This window comes from Perca flavescens, chromosome 11 (genome assembly GCF_004354835.1).
Source record: "Perca flavescens isolate YP-PL-M2 chromosome 11, PFLA_1.0, whole genome shotgun sequence".
Classification (NCBI taxonomy): Eukaryota; Metazoa; Chordata; class Actinopteri; order Perciformes; family Percidae; genus Perca; species Perca flavescens.
Genome location: NC_041341.1, coordinates 24752493 through 24778214, shown reverse-complemented (window position 1 = coordinate 24778214; position 25722 = coordinate 24752493). Strand labels below are relative to the sequence as shown.

The 25722-nt window shown below is 41.0% G+C and overlaps 2 protein-coding genes across 2 annotated transcripts; one reads left to right on the top strand and one right to left on the bottom strand.

Moving 5' to 3' along the window:
• Positions 1-3938: 3938 nt before the first annotated feature.
• septin10 (septin 10) lies at positions 3939-17494 on the bottom strand. The gene is made up of 10 exons (XM_028590832.1): positions 17123-17494; positions 14770-14884; positions 13591-13786; positions 12824-13010; positions 9769-9930; positions 9201-9297; positions 8666-8834; positions 8321-8453; positions 7576-7754; positions 3939-5590 (listed from the first exon to the last, which is right to left on the bottom strand). The coding sequence occupies exons 1-10, from the start codon at positions 17150-17152 to the stop codon at positions 5575-5577; spliced, it is 1284 nt and encodes a 427-aa protein (XP_028446633.1). The 5' UTR covers positions 17153-17494; the 3' UTR covers positions 3939-5574.
• Positions 17495-18059: 565 nt separating this feature from the next.
• Positions 18060-23030, top strand: sowahca (sosondowah ankyrin repeat domain family Ca). The gene is made up of 5 exons (XM_028591602.1): positions 18060-18256; positions 18350-18702; positions 19188-19576; positions 20542-20931; positions 21516-23030. Exons 1-5 carry the CDS (start codon positions 18132-18134, stop codon positions 21978-21980), a joined length of 1722 nt encoding a protein of 573 aa, XP_028447403.1. The 5' UTR covers positions 18060-18131; the 3' UTR covers positions 21981-23030.
• Positions 23031-25722: the final 2692 nt, after the last annotated feature.

Sequence of the window (25722 nt, the reverse complement as noted above, 5' to 3'; positions counted from 1 at the left end):
TGTCAGGACCCCACAAGTATACTGGACTCCTGGTTTTTGGACCCCACGAATATAGTTAAACAAGCCCACACGCACACACACACACACACAAAGTAGTTACATCAGGCAGACCAATCCGTATTTTGGTCTCTTCCTTACTTTGTTACGAGTACGATGAGCCTGCCAGTTGTTTTTCTCGCAGCTCTGCTTCGTTTGACTCGATGACAAAAAAACCAGCAGATTCCACAACAGCTGTGCACAGACCCCGAGCGAGGTTCCCCTCATCTGTTTCTACGAGGACTCTAATTTCTACTGAGTCAAACTTAAGCACAAGTCCTCATTTATGTCTGGGATCCAATGATCTCGACGGTCTTATTTTGTTTTCACGAGATTGATGCTGTGAGGAGGAGAAGAGTTTACAACAGTCAAAACATCAGGAATAAAAAAAAAAAAAAAAAAAAAAGTGGTCACTTTACAGAGAACACCTGAAACTGCTGGTTTCACAAATGTTTTCTTGTCGTTTGTGTCTGATTTACGTGATGTAAGCTTGTCTTTTGACCTGGTTGTAAATACCACTTGAGAACTCATGGTGACGACTTGGAAAATTGTGAACAAGCCATCAACAGCAGTGGTCATTTAATTTTCCATTGGACATGAACACAGAACAAAACATTGCACATGGGCCTACCATTTTTTTTATTGGACTTGATAACAAATGACTGTCCACTCCCCAGGAAGCCTGAGAACTCACTCTGCCATCTTGAATTAGATGTCGGCCATATTTGTTCCTATGGATACTTGTGTGTTTAAGTGTGTGTGTGTGTGTGTGTGTGTGTGTGTGTGCGTGCGAGGGAACGGGGCCTCTGTATGTAGCTCTTTACATAAAAAAAGGAATATTATGAAAAGGTTTGGTGCGGCGTGGACGCTCACGCCTCATCAGGACTGACTGGGGTTGAAAAACAGCGCTACAGCTAGGGGGAAAAAAAAGAAAGTATATATATTATTCTATATTGTGCAGAATATTTATAGGCCTTTTGTGCCATTGAAGTCATGCTCTGCGCTGGCCATGCAGCGCTCTCTACCATGTGATCATTATACATCGTCTTGTACCGATGACCCGTGGTTGATTTGATTGTTTTTCATGTCAAGTGCATTTTTCGCAATAAATGCCTTTTGTTTTAAAACTTGATTTCCAGTGTCTTCTTTAGAATGCCTGCAGCTTTAGAATACAGAAAACACAGGCAGATAGGAAGCAATATACACGCTTGTGTACTCTAGCATGACAAAAACATGACCTGTAGGCCTACTATCCATTAGGATTTTACAGTTGCCCTTTGGAGGATTCATCCTGAGAATCATATTATATCCTGCTCTAATTAGAATGATCTGCTCTCACAATGTGCTCATTATGCACTTCTAAAGCCTCATGAGCAACACTCCAGGTACAGCCGTCTGACAGAGTGTATTACTCTCCGTATCATTACAGACATGCTAGTAAAGGATATTTCAAAAAATAAAGCCGATACTCTTTCTGTCTTTGCATAATTCCCTCCATCTTCTCCCTTCTTTCTCTCTTGTGTTCTCAAGCCAACAGTGGCATGGACGAGGTGTGTAATTGGTAATTTCGGAGCGTCGCCGGCACTCCCCTTAAATGACAACCTCATCTCTCCGGCAGCCGGGCCTGTCTACAATGATCACCTCCATTTGCATTTAGAGTGACTAGCAAAAGGTGACAAGGGTACGTGTACGTGAGCGAGCGCAGGGCTACGACAGCTATCTTGGGTGTAAGTGCACATAGAGAAACTTGCACGCTAACACATCAACTCAAAGTGCTATATTTAAGGCCAGCCACAAATTTACATTTTTACAGACTTCTGCAGAACAGAGATAGTTTTCACCTCTGGCAGGTTTTCCCACCCAGAGTAACTAAAGGTGACTGCACACATGCGCGCATGCGCACACACACACACACACTTGCCCTGGTCAAATCTCTTTGGGGCGTCCTCTTCCCAACCCTAGGTGCTGCAGGCCCCTGCAGGGAATTGATCAGCATTCCTCTGCTTTACGCCAGACCTGTCTGTCTACCTGTCTGTGTGCCAGCTGTGAGTCACATGAAGGGCAAAAGAGCCAGAGTTAGACACTCCTCTATCCTCTTACCTTCTGAAAAACAGGGGGGATGTAGACGTCTCTACAGTAGACATTTCTTTTATGATGAACCACAGGGGTGGAGAGAATAAGACAGGAGGTCTGTGGGTCTCATGTCAGTCTGAAAATGCCTCAGTTACTTGTTCTCCAAGGGCGTAGGAACCGGGGGGGACGGGGGGGACGTGTCCCCTCCAATATTGGAGACAGTCGCATTTGTCCCACCCAAAAATTTGACCAATGAGGAAAAAATGTAAAAAAAAATTATTTTGAAATCTTTAACTCGCATGCTTTTATTTTGAAAGCGCAACACAGCGTCTTTTCACCGGCCCGCCCCCTCAAGCAGCTCGATTGGTTGGGGTTAGGGTTAGGGGATTGGTCGGAGCATAGGACCTGTACATGTAAGCATGGACGCCTGGCCAATAGTAGTGTGTGAATGCTATTGAAGGGCGGGTCTTGGCGCGGCCATAGTCGGCAACGGCTCAGACTGTTTGGGAAGCGGGAGTCTGGCGACAGGTCGTCGACGTTAAGATGAAAAGACAGCAGCAGCTTAGTTTAAGTGATTTCTTTCTCATGGGGAAAAAAAGAAAGAAAGGAAATGTGAGTTGGTAATAATTTTGTTCAGGAGGATAATTATATTTTCTGTCTAACGTTAGACTTGTTGATGTTAAGCTGATGTTGTGATTCAACATCTAGCTAACTAGCTAGTACACTCTTGCTAGTTACTATTAACGTTACTAGCCAACGTTGGCTGGCGAAAATATATGGCGGACTTTCCAGTAACGTAATGGACAAATGTTCTCCTTTGGTTTTCTGCATTATTGGAAACCAAAAGGTCCAGATTGGAGAGTAGATGACAAACACTAAAATTGAAACCATTCTAAAATTCTTCTGGTCCGACCAAGGGGGTAAGCTTCGCTTCAGAACGCGAACCTCCGATGGCGCCATTTTGTTGCTACGAAACGATCACCTCTTGTTAGCATTACACTGACCGCCATTTTTTTTTTTTACGTCACTTGACTGCGAATAACTTTACATCTAAAGCGTTTAAAGACTCTATTTGTCCATTATTTCTAAAGAAACACGACAATGTATAAAAGGCTCCATTACCTTGTACCTCACGTTATAGCTCCGTAGCAGACGTTTTTGTAAAAATAGGCTAACGATTGTGTCATAACCAAGTGACTTACTGTCGCACAGTAGAGGAATTACCGTATAGTACAGGAGAAGCTCGCAGGCAGTTTCGACTTACATTAGCTGTTTAGTTTTAATTACTAATGTTAACTAGCATGTTAGTTAGCAATAATTAGCCTGTGCCCATGTTATCTCCTTACATATATCTACACTCTCCGTCTCTGTAAGATTGGGAATGATTGAGATTTCTCTTGGCACAGCTACCAGAAGACTTACAACTTTCAGACACGTTGCTCACGTCACATTTACGTTGTCTCTGTCAGTTGGAGGCTGCGCAGTAAAGCTGGCCATCACCGGAAAAGTGCTTCTAATAGTCTTCACTGGTCTCCGTCCAGAGCAACGGGGTCTATTGGTCCATTATATACTGTCTATGGGTCCGACCCCTTAGTCCTTGACCTCTGAGTACGAGCTGGTCATGTGATTGAACATTTTTCATTTATTTTCTATTTATTTTTAAATAGAACCTGAAGCAATGCACTGCACTCCAACTGTCCAACATGACAATGGATTGAAATGTCTTTTTTTTTTATTAAATAAAGTGGAACATGAGCTTTTTTCCTATTAATAAAAGACAATGTAGCCGTCACAAGATGCCATATTGTGAGATGAAAAACAGACAAGCATAGTGTATCATGACAAAAATACAAAGATTTATTTAGAAAGAAGAAAAGCTCCCAAATAACACTGTTTATTCCTTAAATAGTGTGTAGTACAAATGTGTCTTACAAGCTTTACTCCATCAGACATCGGTGGGTTACCCTGGATGTATAACTTAAGTGGATTTCTAATTAAGCTTCACACAGATAAGGCACTAACATATTAAGCACTAGTGTAAACTCTAAAGTGGCAGTGTTTGTGAGTAAATGTTGGTTTTTAGAAATCACACTTTATTGTTGTGGTTTACTCTATTCTGTAAAATGCTCCGAGGTGTGAAACCCTGTCTCATCGGGACTCCAGACAGAAGTGAATAAAGAAATGATTTATATTAAAAAAAATAAAATAAAAAAAAAATCACAAATGCATCTTCCCTCTCTTCCCGTACTTCCTCAACAAACACTGACTCGACATGATGCATTTTTTTCCACGAGTCAGCGCTTTTCAGACAGACTGCATTGCACATTAACGCTTTGTGACAGTAAGAAAAATAAGGGAGCAAGTAAAACACTGTGTGTGTGTGTGTGTGTATATTTATACTGTATATATAAATATATGCTGTTACATGTACCTAGTTCCACAACTAAGCCTCAGCCTCCTCGGAAACTGTAAAACTGGGATTGGACAACAGAAGTCCCTTTGGAACAGCAATAGGAGTCATTGGGGTCGTGCAGATTTTTGTAATGCTGGTGTGCTCATAGTTCAAGAAAAATAAATCTGACATAATAAGGATAAAGAATTATAATGCCCTGTGATCGGGATTTTGACAACTCTTGATGATGAATGCACTACATCAGCTTTCAGAAATGATCACTTAAGCCCTTTTCAGACGTGGATTCTGTTGCATTGCTGGATTTAAATACATATCTGTTAAACATCAAAAAGGTCTCAGTGGAGTAATTATTCTGTTAGGGCTCTATTTAAACATGACAGGACGATTACACAGAGAGCTGCAATGCTCACAATATATTCATCCTCACTGCTGGAGAACAGCTGCGAGTGGAAATAATAATAATAATAAAGTGATTGTTTATCTCTGAGGCTTTATTAGACACGCTCGCCTCTAATGTGGCATTTATTTGGACATTGAGACCAAAACGTAAAGCTCCTCATGAGGTGCGTGTCTGAAAAGGGCTTTGTAATAAATTACAAGCATGTTACAGATGTTTTTCTCATTAGCGAAGCCATAAGACTGCATTACAAAACATTAAAGATGGCAGGCAGATTAGATGTAAGTGAGGAGGTCCATTTTAATATAGTGTTACTTGGTATGTATCCAATTCTTTTATTTACTGTAAAGGGGGAGGTATATGAAAAATAAAAAGGGTATTATATAAAAATGAAAGGATAAATATAAAAGATTACAGAGAGGTATAAAACCTACTAAGAAGGTAAAAAATATGCCATTGAGGAAAGTTTACACAGGATTCATGGATACATAGTCATTAAACTTTGGCACAAACTCACACTCGCACACACTGCTGGTCTGTGTGCGGTTTTCCTGGTTAGTGTTTGAGACTGGCCACAAAGGGCTGGAAGGATGTGGCCAGAAGGTCACTGGTTGTACTGGTCATACTGGAGTGTACTTCAGATCCCCAAACGTCTTCACATGAAGCCAGAACTGGAAGAGAGAACAAGACGGGAGTTGAGAATCCAATTTTACAGCTAATTCAATATAGGAACATATCTCACACCATATTACTGAATTGACTATACTGGCTTTATTACATAATTTGTCTGTAAGTGACTTAAAGGAACACCGTAACCCGCCAACTTATTGGGTCTGATTTCCAGCTTATTCACCAGATCCTGCAGGTAACTGGTTCCACCCGTGTTCCTAAAGTAAACAAACCGAACTATATTCTCATACCCTTCTCATCTCTTCGTGCGTTCCCGTTTGTTTACAGTTAGAAGACGGCTGTGTCTCTGTTACGGTTCCAGCATTATCTTAGCCTAAATCACAGATCCTGCAGGTAACTGGTTCCAACTAGCCTACTGCTCCAAATTGTGACAAAACAGTGACAAAATAACACCAACATGTTCCTAAGTTTTCATGTTGTGATTTGTTTTCTAGATTGAAGTTGTTCTTCCGCGTGTTACAAAAATATTCAATGTAACATTTTAGACACAAATATTGCAAAAGACTTTAATGAACAAATGAACAAACCGAAACTATATTCTCAGGGGATCTGTTTTTGCTAATCGAATGCCATATCACTCCACCCAAGTGCTATATTCTTCCGGCCTGAGAATATAGTTCCCGGTTTGTTTACAGTTAAAAAGATTTGCCCCTGTCTCATGTTTTGCCCACTTACAAAGAATAAAAATTTTTTTAATCATATGTACATTCTAACAGTGAAAGACAGAATCCCAAAAAAATTCCAGAAAATCACATCATACATTTATTAAAATTGAAACATGTTGAGGAAAACAAGTATTTGTCAAACTTATATTCTGGACAAGCAGTTAGGATTACTTTAAACCATTCACCTGCATGTTCTGTGCCTGTATAAAAGCACCTGTGAACACCCAAACAACCAGCATCCAACATCACTACCATGGGCAAGACCAAAGAGCTTTCTGGACATCCTGCACAAGGCTGGGATGACAACTTGGAGAGAAAAGATCAACTGTCGGGTGCAGTTATCAGGAAATGGAAGAAGCACCACACAACCGCCAACCTCCCTCGGTCTGGGCCTCCATACAGATGCGAGATGAGAAGGGTATGTATGGACTTGTCTAACTCTGGGGGTTAACGGTGAATGAAATCTAAATTCCCCCTGCTCAATAAGAAACATGTACAGGCCCGTGTTCACCACCTTAAATAGTGGTGGCCTGTTTTCCACTTCATGCATTCGTTTTCTAGATTGAAGTTGTTCTTCCGTCTTTGTGTTAATGACTCCAAAATATTCACGCTCATATTTCAATATTTTATTAAGATTGAAATATTGCAAAAAGACTGATTTAATGAACAAATGGGAGTAGTTAAAAGAACAATTCTGGCGTAAAATGAACCTAGGGGTTAATAACGTGTGTACCGAGTCGACCGTTCTCTGGGATCTGTTTTCATGCTAATCGAATGTGACCAGTTTTAGCGCTAACCGCTAATTAGCTTATAAAGCTAGTTGTTGGGGCACAGGTAAAGTAAAAAGAAATCGCTATTTCTATACCACTTACAAGGCTCAAAATAGCACTACCCTTCCAATGTAGCATAATGAGGGTCGACTCGGTACACGTGTTATTAACCCCTAGGTTCATTTTGCGCTTGATTTGTCCTTTAACTCAAGGGGGGGGGGGCAGGGAGAGGTGTCAAACTCAATTTACTATCTAGGGGCACAAAATCCTCCACAATATGCATCAGAGTCAGTCAGTGCACTCATGTAGACAAATCTGAAATGCACTCATTAGTCATCAAAATTTGTTGCCCCAAATAAATATTACCAGCAGGTGGCAACGTGTCCTGTATTATATTAAACTCTGAGTACTGAAGCCATCGTCACCAACCAGTCACCAATGCCTAAAAATTGTATGTAATTTGACCCTCGCTGCCTACAGATGTGTAAAGCTATGGATCTGGAATATCTCCATGAAACATTAGCCTCTTACTTCTTGCGGTCCTTGTCCTTCTTGCCGTTGGCGGTGAGGCTCTGGGCCTGCAGGAGCTGGGCGGCAGCTCGTCTCTTGCCGAAGGAACTCTGGTCCTCGTCCAGGAGTCTCTTCTTCTCCTCCAGAGCTGCTTTCTCGTCCGCGTGGAGACGCTTCAGCTGCTCAAAACGACCTTGCAGCTAAAAACACACAGAGAGAGAGAACAGAGCCGAGTTACAGGGACGCCTGCATTGTTGATAGTGTCAAGAAGAACGAGCAAAAATAAGAGAGATCTGCCTATGTAGCAAAATAAAATGAATTATGCGAGAAATTAGTTTCCTCATAATGAGGCTTTTCTCTGTCACACTAAAACCAAATTAGATGTGAAATTGTTACAAGATTGACTTTCCCTGGACCAAACAAATGCTCTTGCTTCGATTTTATCCAGAAAAAGAAGAAACGTTAATTATATTTGGTTTATTCGTGATTCATAGGAGCGAAAAACTAATGTATTTATTCATTCAAAAAAAGTAATAAATATGCAAACAAATTACAACTTCCGAGGGTAAAAATACAGGCAGTACCCAACAGTGTACTAGTGTGTAAAATGTTATAGATGTTGCAGAGGTTTACAAAAGACAGTACTTTGTTTTTCAACTGTCTGACTGTCATGGACTAATTTAAACAAAGTCGCCACCGTTCAACATCTGTGCTGTTAAGGTTAATGAATATGCTGCTAGTGAAGAGCTCCATGTGAATAACTTACATCTCTCTCAGCCTCCTTCAGCTCAGACTCCTTCTCCTTCACCCTCTGCACAAACATCTGCCTCATCTCGTCCTCTCTCTTCTGCAGCTCCACCAGGAACTCCTGGCGCTTGGCCTCATAAGTCTGCTGCAAGCTACGCACACACACATCAAGTTGTCAGTCATGTCAGATATACATTTTGCATCATGTACACACACACACACACACACACACACACACACACACACACACACACACACACACACACACACACACACACACACACACACACACACACACACACACACACACACACACACACACACACACACACACACACACACACACACACACACACACACACACCTGACGGGTTTGCATTCTGGGTCGGTGTCTTTAAATCCCATTTCTTCCAGCTTGCAGCGCCGGTACAGCTCATAGTGGCGCGTGTGTGTCTGCTCTCTCAGGTCCTCCATGTTTACACAGATCAGCATCTCCCTCAGCTTCACAAAGTCACAGTGACTCTCGTTCTCCACTGAAACACATCGATAGATACGAGACATATACAAGGGTTAGCCATCCAGCTGATATTAAAATACTGTACATTTCAATTGTTATAAATGTCCTCCAGATGTTTTTTTTATATCAGGTTAGAAAGCCTTTAGACCATGAGAAGACACACTGAAACCAACTGATATTTCTTTACTGTATGTTTGACTGGCAGCAAAGTGCTAATTTCAAATTACTCATTTCTACTTGGGACAAGTGTGAACATGATTGTGAGGGGGTGACATGTAGGTCTGAAAGACAACTGCGATCCGGCAATTAACAGCAAGATATTTGGCAATACAAGCACAGCTGTGTAGGAAAACACACACAAACAAACAATGATCCATCTTACCTTGTACTACACCCCAGGGATACTGACGAGCCTTCACCATCTTATTGCCAACGGAGACTTCCTCTGTGCTGCCTACTACAGCAAAAGGCAAATGACCCTACGAAAAGAGTTTATTTTGTTATACATTTGAACTAACCGCAACCAAAGATATAACATGGCTGGATCCACAATACTACTACTAATAAAGCTTGAACCTGTTACACAAATTAAGTTTAAAAAAGTACATAGTTTAAGTACATTCTATTACTTATTAAGTCTCAACATCGGTCTACGCCAACTCCTTCAACACACACACACAGTTTAAATTATATTTTTTAAAACCTTGCCGATGCTACAAAAAAAAATGCATGTTCAATTCTGAAAATAAAACTGCAACCCTATGGGAATATACTCTAGGTCTGTCAGACTGTGATAACTGAAGTAAAAAATCCAGACAAACAAACCTCAAAAACAGAGTTTTCAACGTAAAATACACAGCTACTTAACAGTAACTATGTACATTTGTCGTGAAAAGTTCTGGCCCTAAGATAGCACTCTAGTTGAAGGTGTAATGTGTGCGTTTTCTTACATTCATAGTAGTGTTGACCTTAGCGACGGTCTCGTCATCCAGGGGGAACTGATAGATTTGGACGCCATTGCTGACCAGCTCACTCATGATTTTAATCTTGAATTTATGTAGCTCGCTCTTACTGATGGTGTCGGCTTTGGCGATCACAGGGATGATGTTAACCTACAGTCAGATGGGAAACATGTACAAGATAACTTCTTCCTTAGCAATCATTATTAAATATTTCAGAACTAGACCTTCAGCATGCAATCTGTAAGAAGAACATACACCTACTTTTATATGTATAACTTCTTAAAAATACAAATGAGGCATGAGATAAAAAGAAATATGGCAGGAAAATAAATGTTCCCACAGAGGGCACCAAGATAACTGCATTTCAAATTCTACAGGTAGTAGCTTTAAGTGACTCAATCTGCTTTAAAAATGCTTCTAGAGCAGCAAGGGACAAGACGAGGAGACCACTGGGTTTCCTACTCAGCAGTTAAAGTTTATTACAACTTAGGTCTTATCACAGTTAACAGCATCATTTCTGCAGCTTATGATAGGTCATAGTTAGGGCTGGGCAATATATTGATATTATATCGATATCATGATATGAGACTAGGGTCTTAGATTTTGGATATTGTAATATCGTGATATGACATAAGTGTTGTCTTTTACTGGTTTTAAAGGCTGCATTACAGTAAAGTGATGTACTTTTCTGAACTTACCAGACTGAACTAGCTGTTCTATTATTTGCTTTCTCCCCACTTAGACATTACATCCACATTACTGATGATTATTTGTCTAAAATCTAAGTGTGAAGATATTTTGTTAGAGCACCAATTGTCAAACCTAGAATATCGCCGCAATATCGATATCAAGGTATTTGGTCAAGAATATCATGATATCACTAATATCACCAATACCAAAAATATAGATATATCAAGGTCTAACGCACTTTGCCAGTAGTATGGTGTGGTGGTAATTATATTAATCGTTCATTTTTCTGTAGTTTTCTACAAAAAAAAAAGTTTGTTAATACCAACTTAGTAACAGTAACTTCTGCGAACTTTGTGAAGAGCTTCTCCCGAGGCCATAGACAGTTAGTAATAGAGCTAAAACAACAAGCTAATCTCACTGACGAAGCAGGAAACTACATGTAGACACACTGAAAAGGCCTACATTAGTCTGTCTCTGGCAGAGTGCAAGTCAACAAAAACGTGAACTATTCCAACAGTCTTTGTTTTTATTACTTCATCTAAAATACTTTTCAAACTGCTTTTAGATAAGTGTTAGATAAAGCAGGTTTAGTGAGGTTATTTCTGGCCCAGCAGCCCACTCTGTCATCCCACATTCCACTCCTGCCCGTCTGTCCGTCGCCGTGTCGTACAAAAGAGAGGCTTGGAATGAGTTGTTGTCACTAGACAAGCTTCTGGGCCAGACCACACACCCATACGCATAAACAGAATACACACTGATCCCAGCAGAGAAAACAAAACAATGTTAGGAGATCTGTTCCAACAGCTGTCTGAGTGACTGACTAACTGTCTGTCTGTCTGTCTGTGCTGCAGATTCAACAAATGTCTCTGTGTGTATCTGTACAGTGACACAAAAGGACAACTCGAGTGTGTATGCGTGAGGTGATTACAGCATTCCACTGCTTTTTCTCCTCCATTCACACGCAAATCCAGGGTTACTGACACTCCGGAGCAGTGAAATCGCACAAAAAACACAAAGTCACTACACACAGAGAGCATGGGAAAGTTTCTGACCACTTCAAGAGTGAAGGGAGGGGTTTAGTCAGTTGGATAGTGAACCTCTCCCAACAGTCAGACATTGAAATACTGAGAGGGAAAAGTCTAGAAACAACCACAGCACAGTCTCTAATACAGTACTTACTGACTATAATACTTTGCATTTGAATGTTCCCATTGACAAAAAGAAACCTAAAAAAAAGCTTGTTGTATAATGACATATAATGTCTTCTTCACAATATACAAGCCAGGGTTCTATGGCAACCAAAAGAATTGACAGGTCCATTTTAAAATATCGACGTCAACAGAAGTCAGTCCAAGATCATTGTAGCAGCATCTCCCTGGAGTTAAACGTATTTCTGCGTTTAACATCTTTTTTTTTCCACCTAGTGCGATGGGTTATAGCGAGTTAATTCAGCTGCCATTTTGAGCTTTGTCGAATAAAAAGTTATCCTAAAAAGGTTAAAGGTCCCATGACATGGTGCTCTTTGGATGCTTTTATATAGACCTTAGTGGTCCCCTAATACTGTATCTGAAGTCTCTTTCCCGGAATTTAGCCTTGGTGCAGAATTACAGCCACTAGAGCCAGTCCCACAATGACCTTTCCTTAGGATGTGCCATTGTCTGTAGCTATTGAGGAGGAGAGAGAGGGGGAAGGTGGACTGTTCGGGTGAGGCCTTGACCAACTGCCACTTTGCTCATTTGAATCTCTCTCTCTCTCTCTCTCTCTCTCTCTCTCTCTCTCTCTCTCTCTCTCTCTCTCTCTCTCTCTCTCTCTCTCTCTCTCTCTCTCTCTCTCTCTCTCTCTCTCTCTCTCTCTCTCTCTCTCTCTCTCTCTCTCTCTCTCTCTCTCTCTCTCTCTCTCTCTCTCAATTCTCTGGGTGGCCAAAGCAGAGAAAGGGGAGGTAACCTTGCTCCTTATGACCTCATAAGGAGCAAGATTCCAGATTGGCCCATCTGAGCTTTCATTTTCTCAAAGGCAGAGCAGGATACCCAGGGCTCGGTTTACACCTATCACCATTTCTAGCCACTGGGGGACCATAGGCAGGCTGGGGGAACTCATATTAATGTTAAAAAAACTCATAAAGTGAAATTTTCATCCCATGGGACATTTAACAGTCTGAACCACACTGAAGACAACCATCTTCAGGATACCTTTATGGTAACCGTCACAATCTACCGGTACTACAATTACTATGTGAAACAACCTGTACAATTTCAGTAAAATTAACAACTTTTTAAAATAAAATTGCCTGATATTCCCCTAGAAATTCCAAACATTGTCTGGTATATGGAGTACCTTCAATAATTCACACTACCTTGCTGTCTAGCTTTTTCATCGTGACCAGGTCCAGGGATTTAAGTGAATGACCTGAGGGAGAGATGAAGTAAAGGCAAGCGTGGACTCGCGAGTCATGGTAGTTGTGAAGAGAGCGTTTGATTTTTAGCTCCTCCTGTAGATAACTCTCAAACTGCCTGTCGATATAGTCCACCACTGGCTGATAGCTACAAGAAAGACACAAGAAAGGGGCGATTAGACATTTGAGTTTCATGAGTGGTTAACACAGATTAGTTCACAATGACAGTACATTTAAAATAGAAACTTGTTTTTAATTACATTCACTACCTCATCATAGGGCTGGGCGATAGGGAGAAAATCTGATATCACGATATTCTTGACCAAATACCTCAATATCAATATTGCAGCGATATTCTAGGGTTGACAATTGGTGCTTTCACAAAATATTAGATTTTAGATAAATAATCATCAGTAATGTGGACATAATGTCTAAGTGGGGAAAAGGAAAATAATAGAACAGCTAGGACAGTCTGGTAAGTTGAGAAAAGTACATCACTTTACTGTAATGCAGCCTTTAAAACCAGTAAAAGACAACACTTATGTCATATCACGATATTACAATATCCAAAATCTAAGACGATATCTAGTCTCATGTCACGATATCGATATAATATCGATATATTGCCCAGCCCTACCTCATCATCACTCAAACCCACTTGAAAACTTTGAGCCTGTAACTCTTCTTCACTGCCAATAACACACTCGCACACACACTCCTCCTCCCACCTCTCTTGTTTGTTCATTTGGTCTCCGAAGCCTACGGTGTTGACCACGGTAAGGCGTAGTCGGACGTTGCTCTCCTGTAGGTCATAGGTTTGAGCATGCAGCTTCACTTGAGGCTCAAAGTGGGATGACTCTAAATTCTCAAAGTTCGTATTGAACAGAGTGTCCATCAGGGTAGACTTTCCGATACCAGTCTCACCTAGAGCCAGAAAAAGATGTGACACAATTATAATAGTACAACAAAATAGAATCAACCACAAACAATTATATGTTCTTGGAATCAATAATATATATTTTTTTTTTTCAGTATTTTGTCATATGAACAAGAATATCAATATCGCGGGAAATACCGTGAAATATCATGACATTACTTTAGGGCCATGTTGTCCACCCCTAATCAAAAGGCACTGTAGCTAAGGAGTATGAGGAAAGGAGCTAGAATATCAGCCAGACCTAAGCAATGGCCATGGGCGTCAGTTTGGTTTGGATGTGCTGGGGACAGAGACGCATTTGGAAGTGCATTTCCAGAAGTGCTGGGTACAATGATATTCAGTTTTTTTGTTTGTCTTTTGCGCAGGTCATGTTTTGAAAGACGCTGTCTAATGTATCAGATAACTTGTAAATTAATAAAAATGTATTCAAAAATAACCACTGATAACTGTCAAAAAATCTAACCGAAAGTCCTATTATTATGGATGTTATCTGACATTAAGCGTTTCTGCTTCACATTTTCAGCAGGGCAGCGGAGCGGCTGTGGGTTGACTCCCCACGGTTCTCATATGTCCTGTAAGGTCCGCAGCAGAGCGGCTGTGTCTGTCCTGTCCTGTGGGGATCGAGCTTTTTGTGGATTTGTTGGTTATCTGTCGCTCACGAATTATAGGCCTATGTGTTATGAACTTTATTTTTTTTAACTAAATTGAGCTCGAGGTTTTAAAAAAAAAGTGGTGGGCACAAATTACTCATGACGAAATGTGGTGGGGACGCGTACCCACCGTCCCCACCAAAATCTACGCCTATGGCAATGGCAGTGAATTGAGGTGATCAAGTAAAATAATGTGTATGTTTGCATGAGTGAGTAAAGAATGTATTCAAGTAGTAGCATCCCGTGTGTGTCAGTGTTTCGGTAAGGGTGCGTAAGTGTGTAGTGTTTATGTATGTGTATGTGCGTGTATGACAACGTACCAATGCAGAGAATATTAAAACAGAAGCCCTGGCAGATGGACTTGTTGACAAGCTGATCTGGGAGGCTGTCAAAGCCCACATGGCCTGCCAGGGACAGGGGCCGGACTCCTTGACCCTGAGGAAGAAATTGCACAGACAGATCATTCTCAAGATGCTTGAGCCATTTTCTCCTCAAGTGAGAAAAATTATGGCCCGGAAAAGTGTGATTATTACGGCAGGATAGATAAAATATCAACTATTAGGCATTTTTCACTCGCAAGCCAAGACCCTCCAGCTTCACACATTTAAATGTTGTTGTAAGGATGCACAATAATGAAGATTTTGGCATGATTTGTTAACCAATCGATACCGTATCATAGGCGATAGCAGAACTAGTATTTGTAAAATAAAAGTTGTAAAAGTTTTGCGGAGCTGATGGAATGCGATTGGAGAGGTCTGCGCCTTTTAGAATTCACCTGGCAGGGCTCCACACTAACTTTTTGCCTTGGTTGCACTGGTGCGCCTAACTTTTTTTATTTAGGTGCACCAGCACAAAATTTAGGTGCACCCAAATTTTTCCTTGCATCGCCGTAACGCTGAATGGCAATACACGATATATAGCTCTGTATTTTTTTTTTTACAAAGTGGGCTAAATGTTCAGTTTTAAGTCAAAGCTACTTTTCACAAGCTCTTTTATTAAAACAGTTATTAAAATAAAAATCAAAGACAGGGTTTCCTTTACCAGTTTGAAAATATACAGCTGCAACACATGTAAATGAAAGTTATCTAAAATAAATAGCCTAGGATATATATAAAAAATATATATCTGAGAAAGCTCCTTCATAAGCTTTCAACAACAATAACAGACTGATTAAAAGAGAAAGAGGACGCCCGGATAGCTCAGTTGGTAAATATAGAAGTTTGACTCCGACCTGCGGCCCTTTCCTACATGTCACCCCCCTCCCTCTCCCCTTTCATGTCTTCAGCTTTCCTATCAAAATAAAGGCCGAAATCTTTAGAAAAGAAAAAAAAAAAAAGAACGACCGAAAGACCGAGGGAGTGCGATGGACTGACGCATATGCTAGGCTACTCAGAGAGTGACGGCTGACTCATTAGCAGCGTTACACCCGTCTTGTGTAGGCTATGAAATGTATGTATCGTCACTGTGCTGCATTTTTATGAACTATGATCCAGCAGGCTCCGTCTTACACGCTATTACTCAACCAATTGAAGTTAGTTGCATTTAATAACTTCTAATGTGTGTTTCGCCGTGGCGGCCGCAGTAACACAGTATTACCAGCGGAAACACTGGTACTAATACAGGTTTCCCTCTCATACTTAACAATATACAGCTGTGTTAATAACAATTAAAACTGTAGACAAATGTCGGGAGTTTGGACGGGCGGCGCTGTGTCTCTCCATGTTGCCGTGTGTGAGTGAATGGGGGCCGGGCTGCGCGGAGGAGAGATCCAAACACAGGCACGGCTTTCCAGAAGGAATTGGTCATTTACCGCAACATTAAACCATATCGATAGAAACGACATCACTTCGTTAGTGGAGAGGCAGCGGATGCGAAGACGTTAGGTGCACCGGTGCGACCTAGGAAAAATCTTAGTCGCACCCTTATAAATTTTGGTCGCACTCTCGAGCCCTGCCTGGTTATGATCAGGTACAATTTGATGACGTAGGGAAATTCCTCATGATTAACCTGAATCGTTTGATCAATTTAAACTATGTTGTCTATGTGAGAACACCAACACGTTCACACAGGTGTCGACAACGTGTTTATTTTAGAGGTCTTGGTTAGAATAACTACGTGAACGCCAACTTTCATTCAAAAATGTAGCGATTTAGTGGCGCTCATCGAGCTAACGTTACAAAGCTTACCAGTAACACTTTTGTAATTTTGTGCTAGTAGCTGTAGCACATTCATGCTTGGATTTGAACACATACGGAACAATACTGATATAAATGCCTCAAAAACAATACACAAGGTAATGGACTTGCCCTTTAACCGTGAGGCAAACACTCTATTTTTGTAAACTTTTGACTGCGCAGTGTTAGCCAGGATAGCTCACCCCGCCGAGTATTTTGGTGAAGATGAAACACGGAATCCCTGTTGAAAAGTTGAATATTAAAGTCGAAAAGTTACACTTTGGGTTCTGGATGTATGTCGACGTGAGGGGCAGATGTTGTTTTTGTTTTCTACACTGTGTGTAAGTTACTTTGAACAGCCATGTTTTCAATAACTTTAACAGAAAGTAGGTAACGTTATCGGGCTAGCGGTGGCTAACTTAATGATAGCCCCGGACACTCCCTGCTCAACTGCCAGGAACACTGTAACTTGTCAACCACATATAAAAAAAATACTAACCGGCTGCCGAGCAACATCCGTAGAAGCCATGAGCTTAGCCAGAAGTTAATAAATTCTGAAATAATTGGACAAAACTAACTAAAGACCGACTTCTTTTTTCTTTTTTTTTTTAAGAACTCTGATCAGGACCGCCTCACTGCGTTTACTGTCGACAACTAGGCAGACTAGACTACTCAATACAAGATAAGAATGAGGTTAGACCTATAGTTTGTAAATTTGCTTTAAAACTATATTCTACAAATAAAGGCAAACTGTCACGAAAATTCAAACATTAAACTCTGTTGAGGAGTAAAATACACGACAATTATCAGAAAATGTGGCCAAACAATGATGATTTACTGCAGCAATACACCCATCCACCCCTTCTATGTATAATGGTACAGCGCAACTTTTTGAAGTCGCTCTCATGGCATGTTGCAGACTGTCAGAAAAATCGTAAAGCCAAATGCAGCCTAACATCTACATCCAACAGCTGGATTTTTTAGATGGATATGAGATTTGATGTCAGATAATTCAAAAGGAACTATGATCATTTTAACATTTTTTTTAAAGTAAATTGGTAGGCCTGATGAGTAACATTTGAAGAACATGCTGTCTTTTAGAGTAGAATTTGCTGATTGCTATAATAACTTCGCATTCTGTGTTAGCTAAACATTCTGTAACCTACATTTTCACTTTGTTTAGCCTACATTTTGGTTGCCATGGACTTTGGCGAATTGGTCTCGTATGTGTTCACGTGTGTTAAAGTCTATGGTGTTGATGTGGACTATCAACAGTCATAGCTAGCTAGTCATCCAATACAGGTTCGAATTATACTACCACTTCTTTCTCACACCATCACTGCTCAGTCGACCCTTAAAATAAAACCACATTCTTAAATAATCTGACTGCTTTTACTCACAGACTGTATAAAATAGCTTGTACTACATGGTAGATTGTACTAGCAGTTACGTTTACAAGGAGCACGGGAACGCACCACGATTTTTTGCAGCGGTAGCTAAACGATTGCATGGTGTTTCTGCTTCAGTTGCGTGCGACCCACAGACTGGTGCGACCCCTATCTGCCATAGCTCGACACTCCCCATGGAGGAGAGGAGAAGAAGAAGATGCTGTCACACCTCGTCACCGACCTAAGTATTTTGACAGTTGCGTGAACATGCAGTCATTTTGAAACGTCCCTGTGTAACTTATCCACAGCTATCGTTGCGCTCTGTTTGGGTCCTTCAGGATGGCGATGGCGTCCCAGTGCACGGAGCAAGCCGTGCAGGAGTTCCTGATGGAGAGAGGAGGGAGGGTCCAACAGATGGAGCTGATCGATCATTTCCTATCAGTTTCGGGGCAAAATGACCAGTCAAAGGAAGGGGTGGATCGCGAGGCGCTAAAATGCATCGTGGACAACGTGGGTTTTGTAAAGGTGGAAAACGGCGTGAAATTTGTTTGTTTAAACGCTGAAGGCAGCGCGGAGTCGGTGATGCGTACGGACACAGGCGGCCACGATCACGTGGAGTGCAACGGTAATATCCAGGAGACACTGGACAACAACTATGTAAACGGCAACCCTGACAACGGAGACCAAACAGGTGAGGGTTATACGCACTTTGTGCTGATGCCAGTGATTTATTTGTAATGTTCAACGCAAAATCCTGTTTCTCTATATAACCTGTATGCAGCCAATATTTGGCTAAAACAATAACGTTGTACTTGTTTATTTATTTACGTGACTTGTATTGTCCCAAAGCATTGGCTCTCCATTGTGTTTGAAGGCCAATACATAGGTTATGTAGCTTAGACTGAAGTTGTCATAATCCAATGATCAGGATCTTTAATTTTGACCGCTATCTTGCCAAAAAATCACAACAAGTCTACAATAATAATAATAATAATAATAATAATAAAAATAATAATAATAATAAATAAGGGTAATGACTAGACTAGCCTTAGGCATACCTGTGGGGATTACAATGGAAAGGTTGTTTTAGAGTCTATTCAGGTTAAGATTGTACCACTCCATACAATGTCAGAGCTGGATGACAATAACAACAAAACATGTCCAATGGTTCCACAGGACCATCCAGCTTTTTGGCCGCCAGCATGGACAATGACACACCATCGAATGGCAATGAGCAACCTGCAGCCTCCTTCCAGAATAATAAGACCAGTACAGTGACTCCTACCTCTGGTGGAGGAGGGGAGGTGAAGCTGAGGGAGAGGAGAAGGCGGGAGTCGGCCCCAGTCATTGGGATGGCAGATTTGGACAAGGCTCACCCTGCAGGGTCCCACAACCAGCAGGTGAGAGGGGCCCGCAGGGTGTCCAAAGGGTCCCAGCGGGCCTTGCTGACCAGCTGTCTATCTGAAGACAGCGCATTTGAAGGACTGGAACATCTTGGAGATATCAACACACCCAAGGGAAGTCGCAGGAACTTCATAGAGCTGATGATGAGTAGTTCTCCTCAGGTAGGATACTATGTTTCTCTGGCATGAAAAGGCTTCCACGTAGATTATTATTATAGGTCATACTTTTATATCTATGACAGCTTTACAAAGTTCTCTACAGGGCATAACCGTTAAAACAAGTAACAATTTAAGCGTGTGAGAAAGTGTTTTTTACAAAAATGGGTTTCAACCTGTAAAAAACACTGATTCAGATATAATAGAAAAATTCTGCTGCACTGCTTCTGATTGTTTCAAAGTTTGGACCATGTTACATGTTTGGCCACACGTAAAGCAGTACTGTAGCATCAGGTGTTTCACCTTTGGGTGTGCTCCAAAACCTGTATGGCACACAGTTGTCCATAGATGAAATTAAGCAGGCTCCCCCGCCTTTGCTGCTGTGTAACTTGCATCATGACTAAGAGCTAAGCCTTTTACAGCTGGCAGAAAACACCATTTGGGGTGTAACCAGAAATGCAATATTCATGAAGTGTGACTACACAGCAGCAGTTTTTTGTGTTGTATGTAACTAAGAGACACAGTGATGTAATCTAGCTTGCCTTAACTCTCTCAGGTTGACCTATGACCTCCTTTTAGTAATCATTATAAGGCATTAACCAACAAAATTGACTGAATATTTACTGTCAAAGATGTCAGTTAACATCAGTTTGATACTTTACTGTGATGAACAGTGGTGCTCAGTCAGTACCCTGGTATCTGGTCTACTTTTGTTTAGCTGGTCTTCCACAAATAACAATAATGTTTGCATGTGGTTCTTTAAATGTGGAACATTTTAAGCTTTGTGAAACTGTTTTTTACATTGCCGTTGAGGTCCTTTTGAAGAACCATTTTAGCAGGGTATTGGCATCTTTATATCACCATAAAGCATTCTGCAGTGGTACAAAGCTAAACAAATACTGTATTTTAAAGGTAATAGAAAACAAAAAAGTGTATGCACCTCTTTCATTCCTATGTTCTTCCCTTTGCAGGTTCGGAGGTCTCTGATCAACCGTGGTTCACGCCTCTGGGACTCAGTGAGGAGCGATGGAGATTCGGCATCGCTCCTCTCGTCAGCCACTGATGAGGACTGTGCCTCAGTGACCCTGGACCCGCTGGAACATGAGTGGATGCTGTGCGCCTCAGATGGCCTGTGGGAAAGCCTGCAGCCCTTGCTCGCTGTCGAACCTAGCCTGGTAGCCAAGAGAGACTTTGTGACTGGTTTTACCTGCCTCCACTGGGCGGCTAAGCAAGGCAAAGCTGAGCTGCTCTCCCAGCTGCTGGCCTTCGCCAAGGAGAACACTATACCTGTGAATGTAAATGTGAGATCAAGTGCTGGATACACACCGCTACACCTGGCAGCTATGCATGGACACACACAGGTGGGTTGTGTAGCTGGTGGTGGTGGTGGTAGTGGGGTGTAATGTATTAACTTGTGCTCAGTAAAGCAGCAGATGATTGTATGTGCTCTGCCTGCCCCAGCTAGAGTCATTAAAGTTCCTCTTCAAAACAGAGTGAATGATCTAGAAAAAATATTAACTTCATTTGTATCCACTGTTTTACACAGAATGAGTTGATAAGATGTGTGTTTTCATTTATTCGTTAGTTAAGCGTGGGATGACAAACAATAAAAAGGTAGTCTAAAAATAGGTTAAAGTAATATGTAATCTTTTAAAATTCATATACACAACATAATAAATAAATAATAATAATAATAATAATAATTTATAATAATAAAATAAATCAAGACAGACAAGATGGCAGCAGAGCGGACAACTAGTATCATAATGTTGACATGCTTGATAATTGATGAGACACACTTTCATATGATGTAATTTACAGATGTACAGTATTGCTATCAGAAATCTTACCAATAAGGCACCAGGACATATATGACAAGTAACACGATTTCAGTATCTTGATATTTCCCCTCCACTGTGTGTATTAAATGTGCTGTGATTGACAGGTGGTCCGTGTGCTGCTGTCTGACTGGGAGGCAGACCCTGAGGCTCGAGACTACAGCGGGAGGCGAGCCATCCAGTACCTGTCGCCACCGCTGGCTGCTGACCTGCAGGAGGAGGGAGTGGTCACCTCACCCGGTCCTGAGACAGACAACGAAAACATAAACAGCGGCAGTAGCGGAGGGCGCGGCTGGCGATTTCCCAGAGTCCTCCAGGGCAATCTGAACCCACTGCGACTCCTGAACCCACCCGCCGAGGCAGCAGAGGACGGGGTCGTGACCGGGAGGACCAAGGGGGGCTTGCAGAGGAAGTCGTCTCTGAGCCGGCTGAACGCCCGGCTGCACCGAGGACGCCACCGAGCCCAGATCATCCACAGCGCCTCCTTTAGGGACGCTGGCGAGGTGGGAAGAGGAGAGGAGCTCCCCATGAGCCCTCTCCGAACCCGACCACTGTCCAACCTCTTTGGATAAAGTAACCCAACTCTGAGGTATAAACCATGTGTTGATTTACAAAATGCAGTTTACTCGCCTTTTATAAGCTGACAGGTCAGACATTTTTATGACCAAAATTAACAGCACACAGTCTAATATATAGTGTCACACTGATTTTGAGGTTTTATTATTATAGGATTTGATAACCACCAATTTTCTCTAAAAGTTTCTCTAAAAATCAAATTTATTTTTGTTCCAATTGCAGTTATTAGGCTTATCACTGAGGGCGGGTCACAGTTCATGTAGCATATTATTTGCTACAACACTTCATTGAGTTAAAACTGAACTACTGCTCTGTGAATTGATTTTGAACTTTTTTGTTTTAGTGGGTTTTTCTATAATGTTCTTAGGCTCTGTTTTTAGAGCAGGTAGGAAACATTACACAGGTTTTTTATTTTTTATTAGATTCTCCACACTAGAACAATGGTCACACAAATGCAAAAACAACAGGCTGGATTTTTGTCTGGTTTTCACTTTAGATTTGACTCACAGTGGTGAGGGATTTGAGAACAGCACTTAGGTTTGATTCCACACAGTTCTCCAAAATCTTGTTTTTGTTTTGCAGAGTAAAGTAATATATTCATAGAACTAATTTTATATATTTCAACCTCCTTTGACTGGGTGGTGCTGTTTTTTAAAAATACATTTCTGTAATGTGAATTATTATTTTTAAGTACCAGATTTTAGTATTCAAAGATTCTTGTATGTAGAACCACGTACAGTTATGTCATGTTTGCACTTGTCACTTTGAAGATAGTTTGATTATGGGAGGAAACTGCTCTAACTAAAACCATGACAGCTGTTATTGGTCCCATGTCATACATAGACAGTAAGTTCATATTGTATACACAACATAAGAAGGTGATCAAATTGTTACACATTTTCACAGTCTTTATAATGGCGCTTTTCCATTACATGGTACCTGCTTGACTCGCCTCGTCTCTACTCTCCTTGACTCGACGCACTGTGCGTCCGTTTTCCATTGCAGATTTTAGTACCGCCTCAGCGTGGCTGGTCATCACTGCTGTGACCTAACGCGACACACACACAGAACGTCGAAGGTGTGTTGTTGTTGCCACAGCCAGAAGACACATTTTGTTTCAAATGAAGCTGGAGGCAGCAAAAACAAACACACAGCTGGCTAAACTATTTAAAAATGGCGGATTTGTTCAGGACACCACCCTCTGTCGCTTTCACGTCACCTTTTGGTATCGCCTCAGCTCGCTTGGAACCTCGACTGAGGTGGTACTAAAAAAAAGTACCTGTTGGCAGGTACCAGGTACTTTTTTCATAATGGAAAACCAAAAAAGGCGAGCAGGTACCATGTAATGGAAAAGCGCCATTAATTTGTCCCTATACCTTCCCTTTCAGTTGATCAATAGTCAAAACAACAAAGGCTGCCATGGCTTTAGTTAGATCCTTTACTTATCAGTGACACAGTAGGACTGTTCCACAGGGTGAAAGCACAGGAAGAACTACTGACTATAATGTACCTCAAATCCTCTGAGTCTGGTCACTTGTTGTTACATTGCTTCTTTGTGAGGGAGTTTAAGCAGTATGGGCCTCTTTCTATTTAATACATTGCCTGTATTGCTCTAACCTTGCATGTACTCAATCATTTGTTCATTAATCATGTCTGCGTCATCTGTGGATAAAGAGTATAAACCTGAAATGCTGTATATTTAGCTGAGGAGCTCATTGACTTTTTGACTGTTTTCCCAAATATGTGAACCTTGCTTATATCTGATTATTTAATAAACCACACATCCTAGATTTCATGAATGTTCCCTTAGTACTTTGTAGCATTTGTACTCAGATCATAGGGCTTCATATAATTGAATGGTTAACTCTTTTGATGTAGAAATGTATTGTACAAACCTACTTTGATGTCATTTTTTCACATGCATGAACAGGGGGAATTCTGTGCACTGTTAATTTTGTCTGTAAGTCATTGTCTCTGTCTTATTTGTGAAATACTGTGAAGTTATTATGTTGTGTGAATACACTGTTACTGAGCCACTGACATTGTGTCTCTTCCTTGAATATGAAATAAAGCAAAAATGGTTTGCATAAAACTAAAGCCAGTGCTCTGTATGCTACGGTTGTTCCAAGCAAACAGAATATTTAGTAACATAGAATCAGTAACAGAGAAATGATGGTCAGAGGTGTCACTATGCATACAATCATTAAATGCAACTACAATGAACTGAATCTCCAGATAAAGTAGGCTATTTTGTTTGTCAGTCCTGCTGACACCAAGTGATTGTCCCCGTCTGGTGGTGCTGAATAATTGATGATCTGATGACCCCCTGTGCCACCACTTACAGTATATCCACAGCTTCCTGTCCACAAGCTGCCCATGTAACACTGTCCCAATATATTCACAGCCAGTCCTCATTTTGCACCTGTTCTGTGTGTGTGTGTGTGTGTGTGTGTGTGTGTGTGTGTGTGTGTGTGTGTGTGTGTGTGTGTGTACTTCAATTGTTACAAGACCAAACGTCCTAGCAAGAATAATGAAATATTTAGTTATCTAATCGGACCTTTAAGTCTACACTGGTCTAGTTTGGGTCAAATTTCTGAATAAATGCAAATTCACAACCTGCAGTTATAGGGTTTTCCAATCAGTATAACAAATGAGAAGTGACATAGGACAAGTAGCTTTTATTTTTTCATGTAGTTGAGCATGTTATCCACAGCATGTCACGAGGATAAGGTGAAAAAATAAAAAAGTTGATTAAGTTAAATTATATTTATTAGCCACCTAAGACGGATATGTATTTGCAGTGAATACTCAGTGCCTGGGACTGGACAGATAACCACTGTTCTGACAATGGTCTTCTGGAACTGATGTTTCTTCTAGCTCCCGCCTGGCTCTGTCCTCTACTTCATGTTTACCAGAACAAATCAGCAATATAAAAGCAGGATTAACATGTTACGGTCATTACATAAGACCGTATAATGTAAATGTTCTTGAGTCAGAATCTGCTCTTTTGATGTTTCTCTGATCTCTGTTTTTGCCCTGATCAACTAGTCAAACAACATTTAGGTCAATGAAGGGATGAGCCTTTTCCTGGGTCGGAAGATTTCAGATTCTAGTTGCCTTAAGGCAGGCGATCCTTTTGATGACTGCTGATCGGGACAGAGCAGAGAGGCTGTTCTGACTGCAGCTACTGACCTACATACAAAGTGAAGGGAGTAATGCCTATTATGTAAATTCCTCTGCCATCTTTTCAGGGAAACTGTGCCAACTTTTTTGCCTGGGGCCTCTGCTGTTGGACTAATCCATGTCCAATCTATCCCCATCTCTCACTCTCTCCCCAAAATAGTTACCACAGTGATGATGACATTCATACAAAGCCTAACTTGTGACTAACAGTGCCAAATAGCCATCAATGTAGTAACAAATGTACATTGTCAGCTGGATGTTCTATTGTCTCGTGACAGTTCCTATAAAAAGTATTCATCCCTCTTGGAGGTTTTCATGTTTTATTGTTTTACTGTACAACACTTAAGTAAATGTATTGTGGCTTTTTAGGCCAATCATCAGAAAATCTCTTTGATCTCAAAGTGAAAACAGATTTCTAGTGAAATTATTAAATTATTATTATAAAAATAAAATATGAAATAGTCTTTGGTTTGAACTACAGGTGTATTTCAAGTCAATAAGTCTTTTATGACTGTGCACCAGAAAGTCGCGATAATATCAATATAGCTAAGCCAT

Bases quoted from the DNA above. Each gene is read 5' to 3' on its own strand.
- septin10 (XM_028590832.1), bottom strand. From the start codon at position 17,152: ATGGCTTCTACGGATGTTGCTCGGCAGCCG. The intron at 13,787-14,769 runs GTACGTTGTCAT...TTCTGGCTCTAG, and splicing joins TTTTAATATTCTCTGCATTG to GTGAGACTGGTATCGGAAAG. The intron at 9,298-9,768 runs GTAAGAAAACGC...CTCTTTTCGTAG, and splicing joins AGGTCAACACTACTATGAAT to GGTCATTTGCCTTTTGCTGT.
- sowahca (XM_028591602.1), top strand. From the start codon at position 18,132: ATGGTGTTTCTGCTTCAGTTGCGTGCGACCCACAGACTGGTGCGACCC. The intron at 18,257-18,349 runs GTATTTTGACAG...TGGGTCCTTCAG, and splicing joins ACACCTCGTCACCGACCTAA to GATGGCGATGGCGTCCCAGT. The intron at 18,703-19,187 runs GTGAGGGTTATA...ATGGTTCCACAG, and splicing joins TGACAACGGAGACCAAACAG to GACCATCCAGCTTTTTGGCC.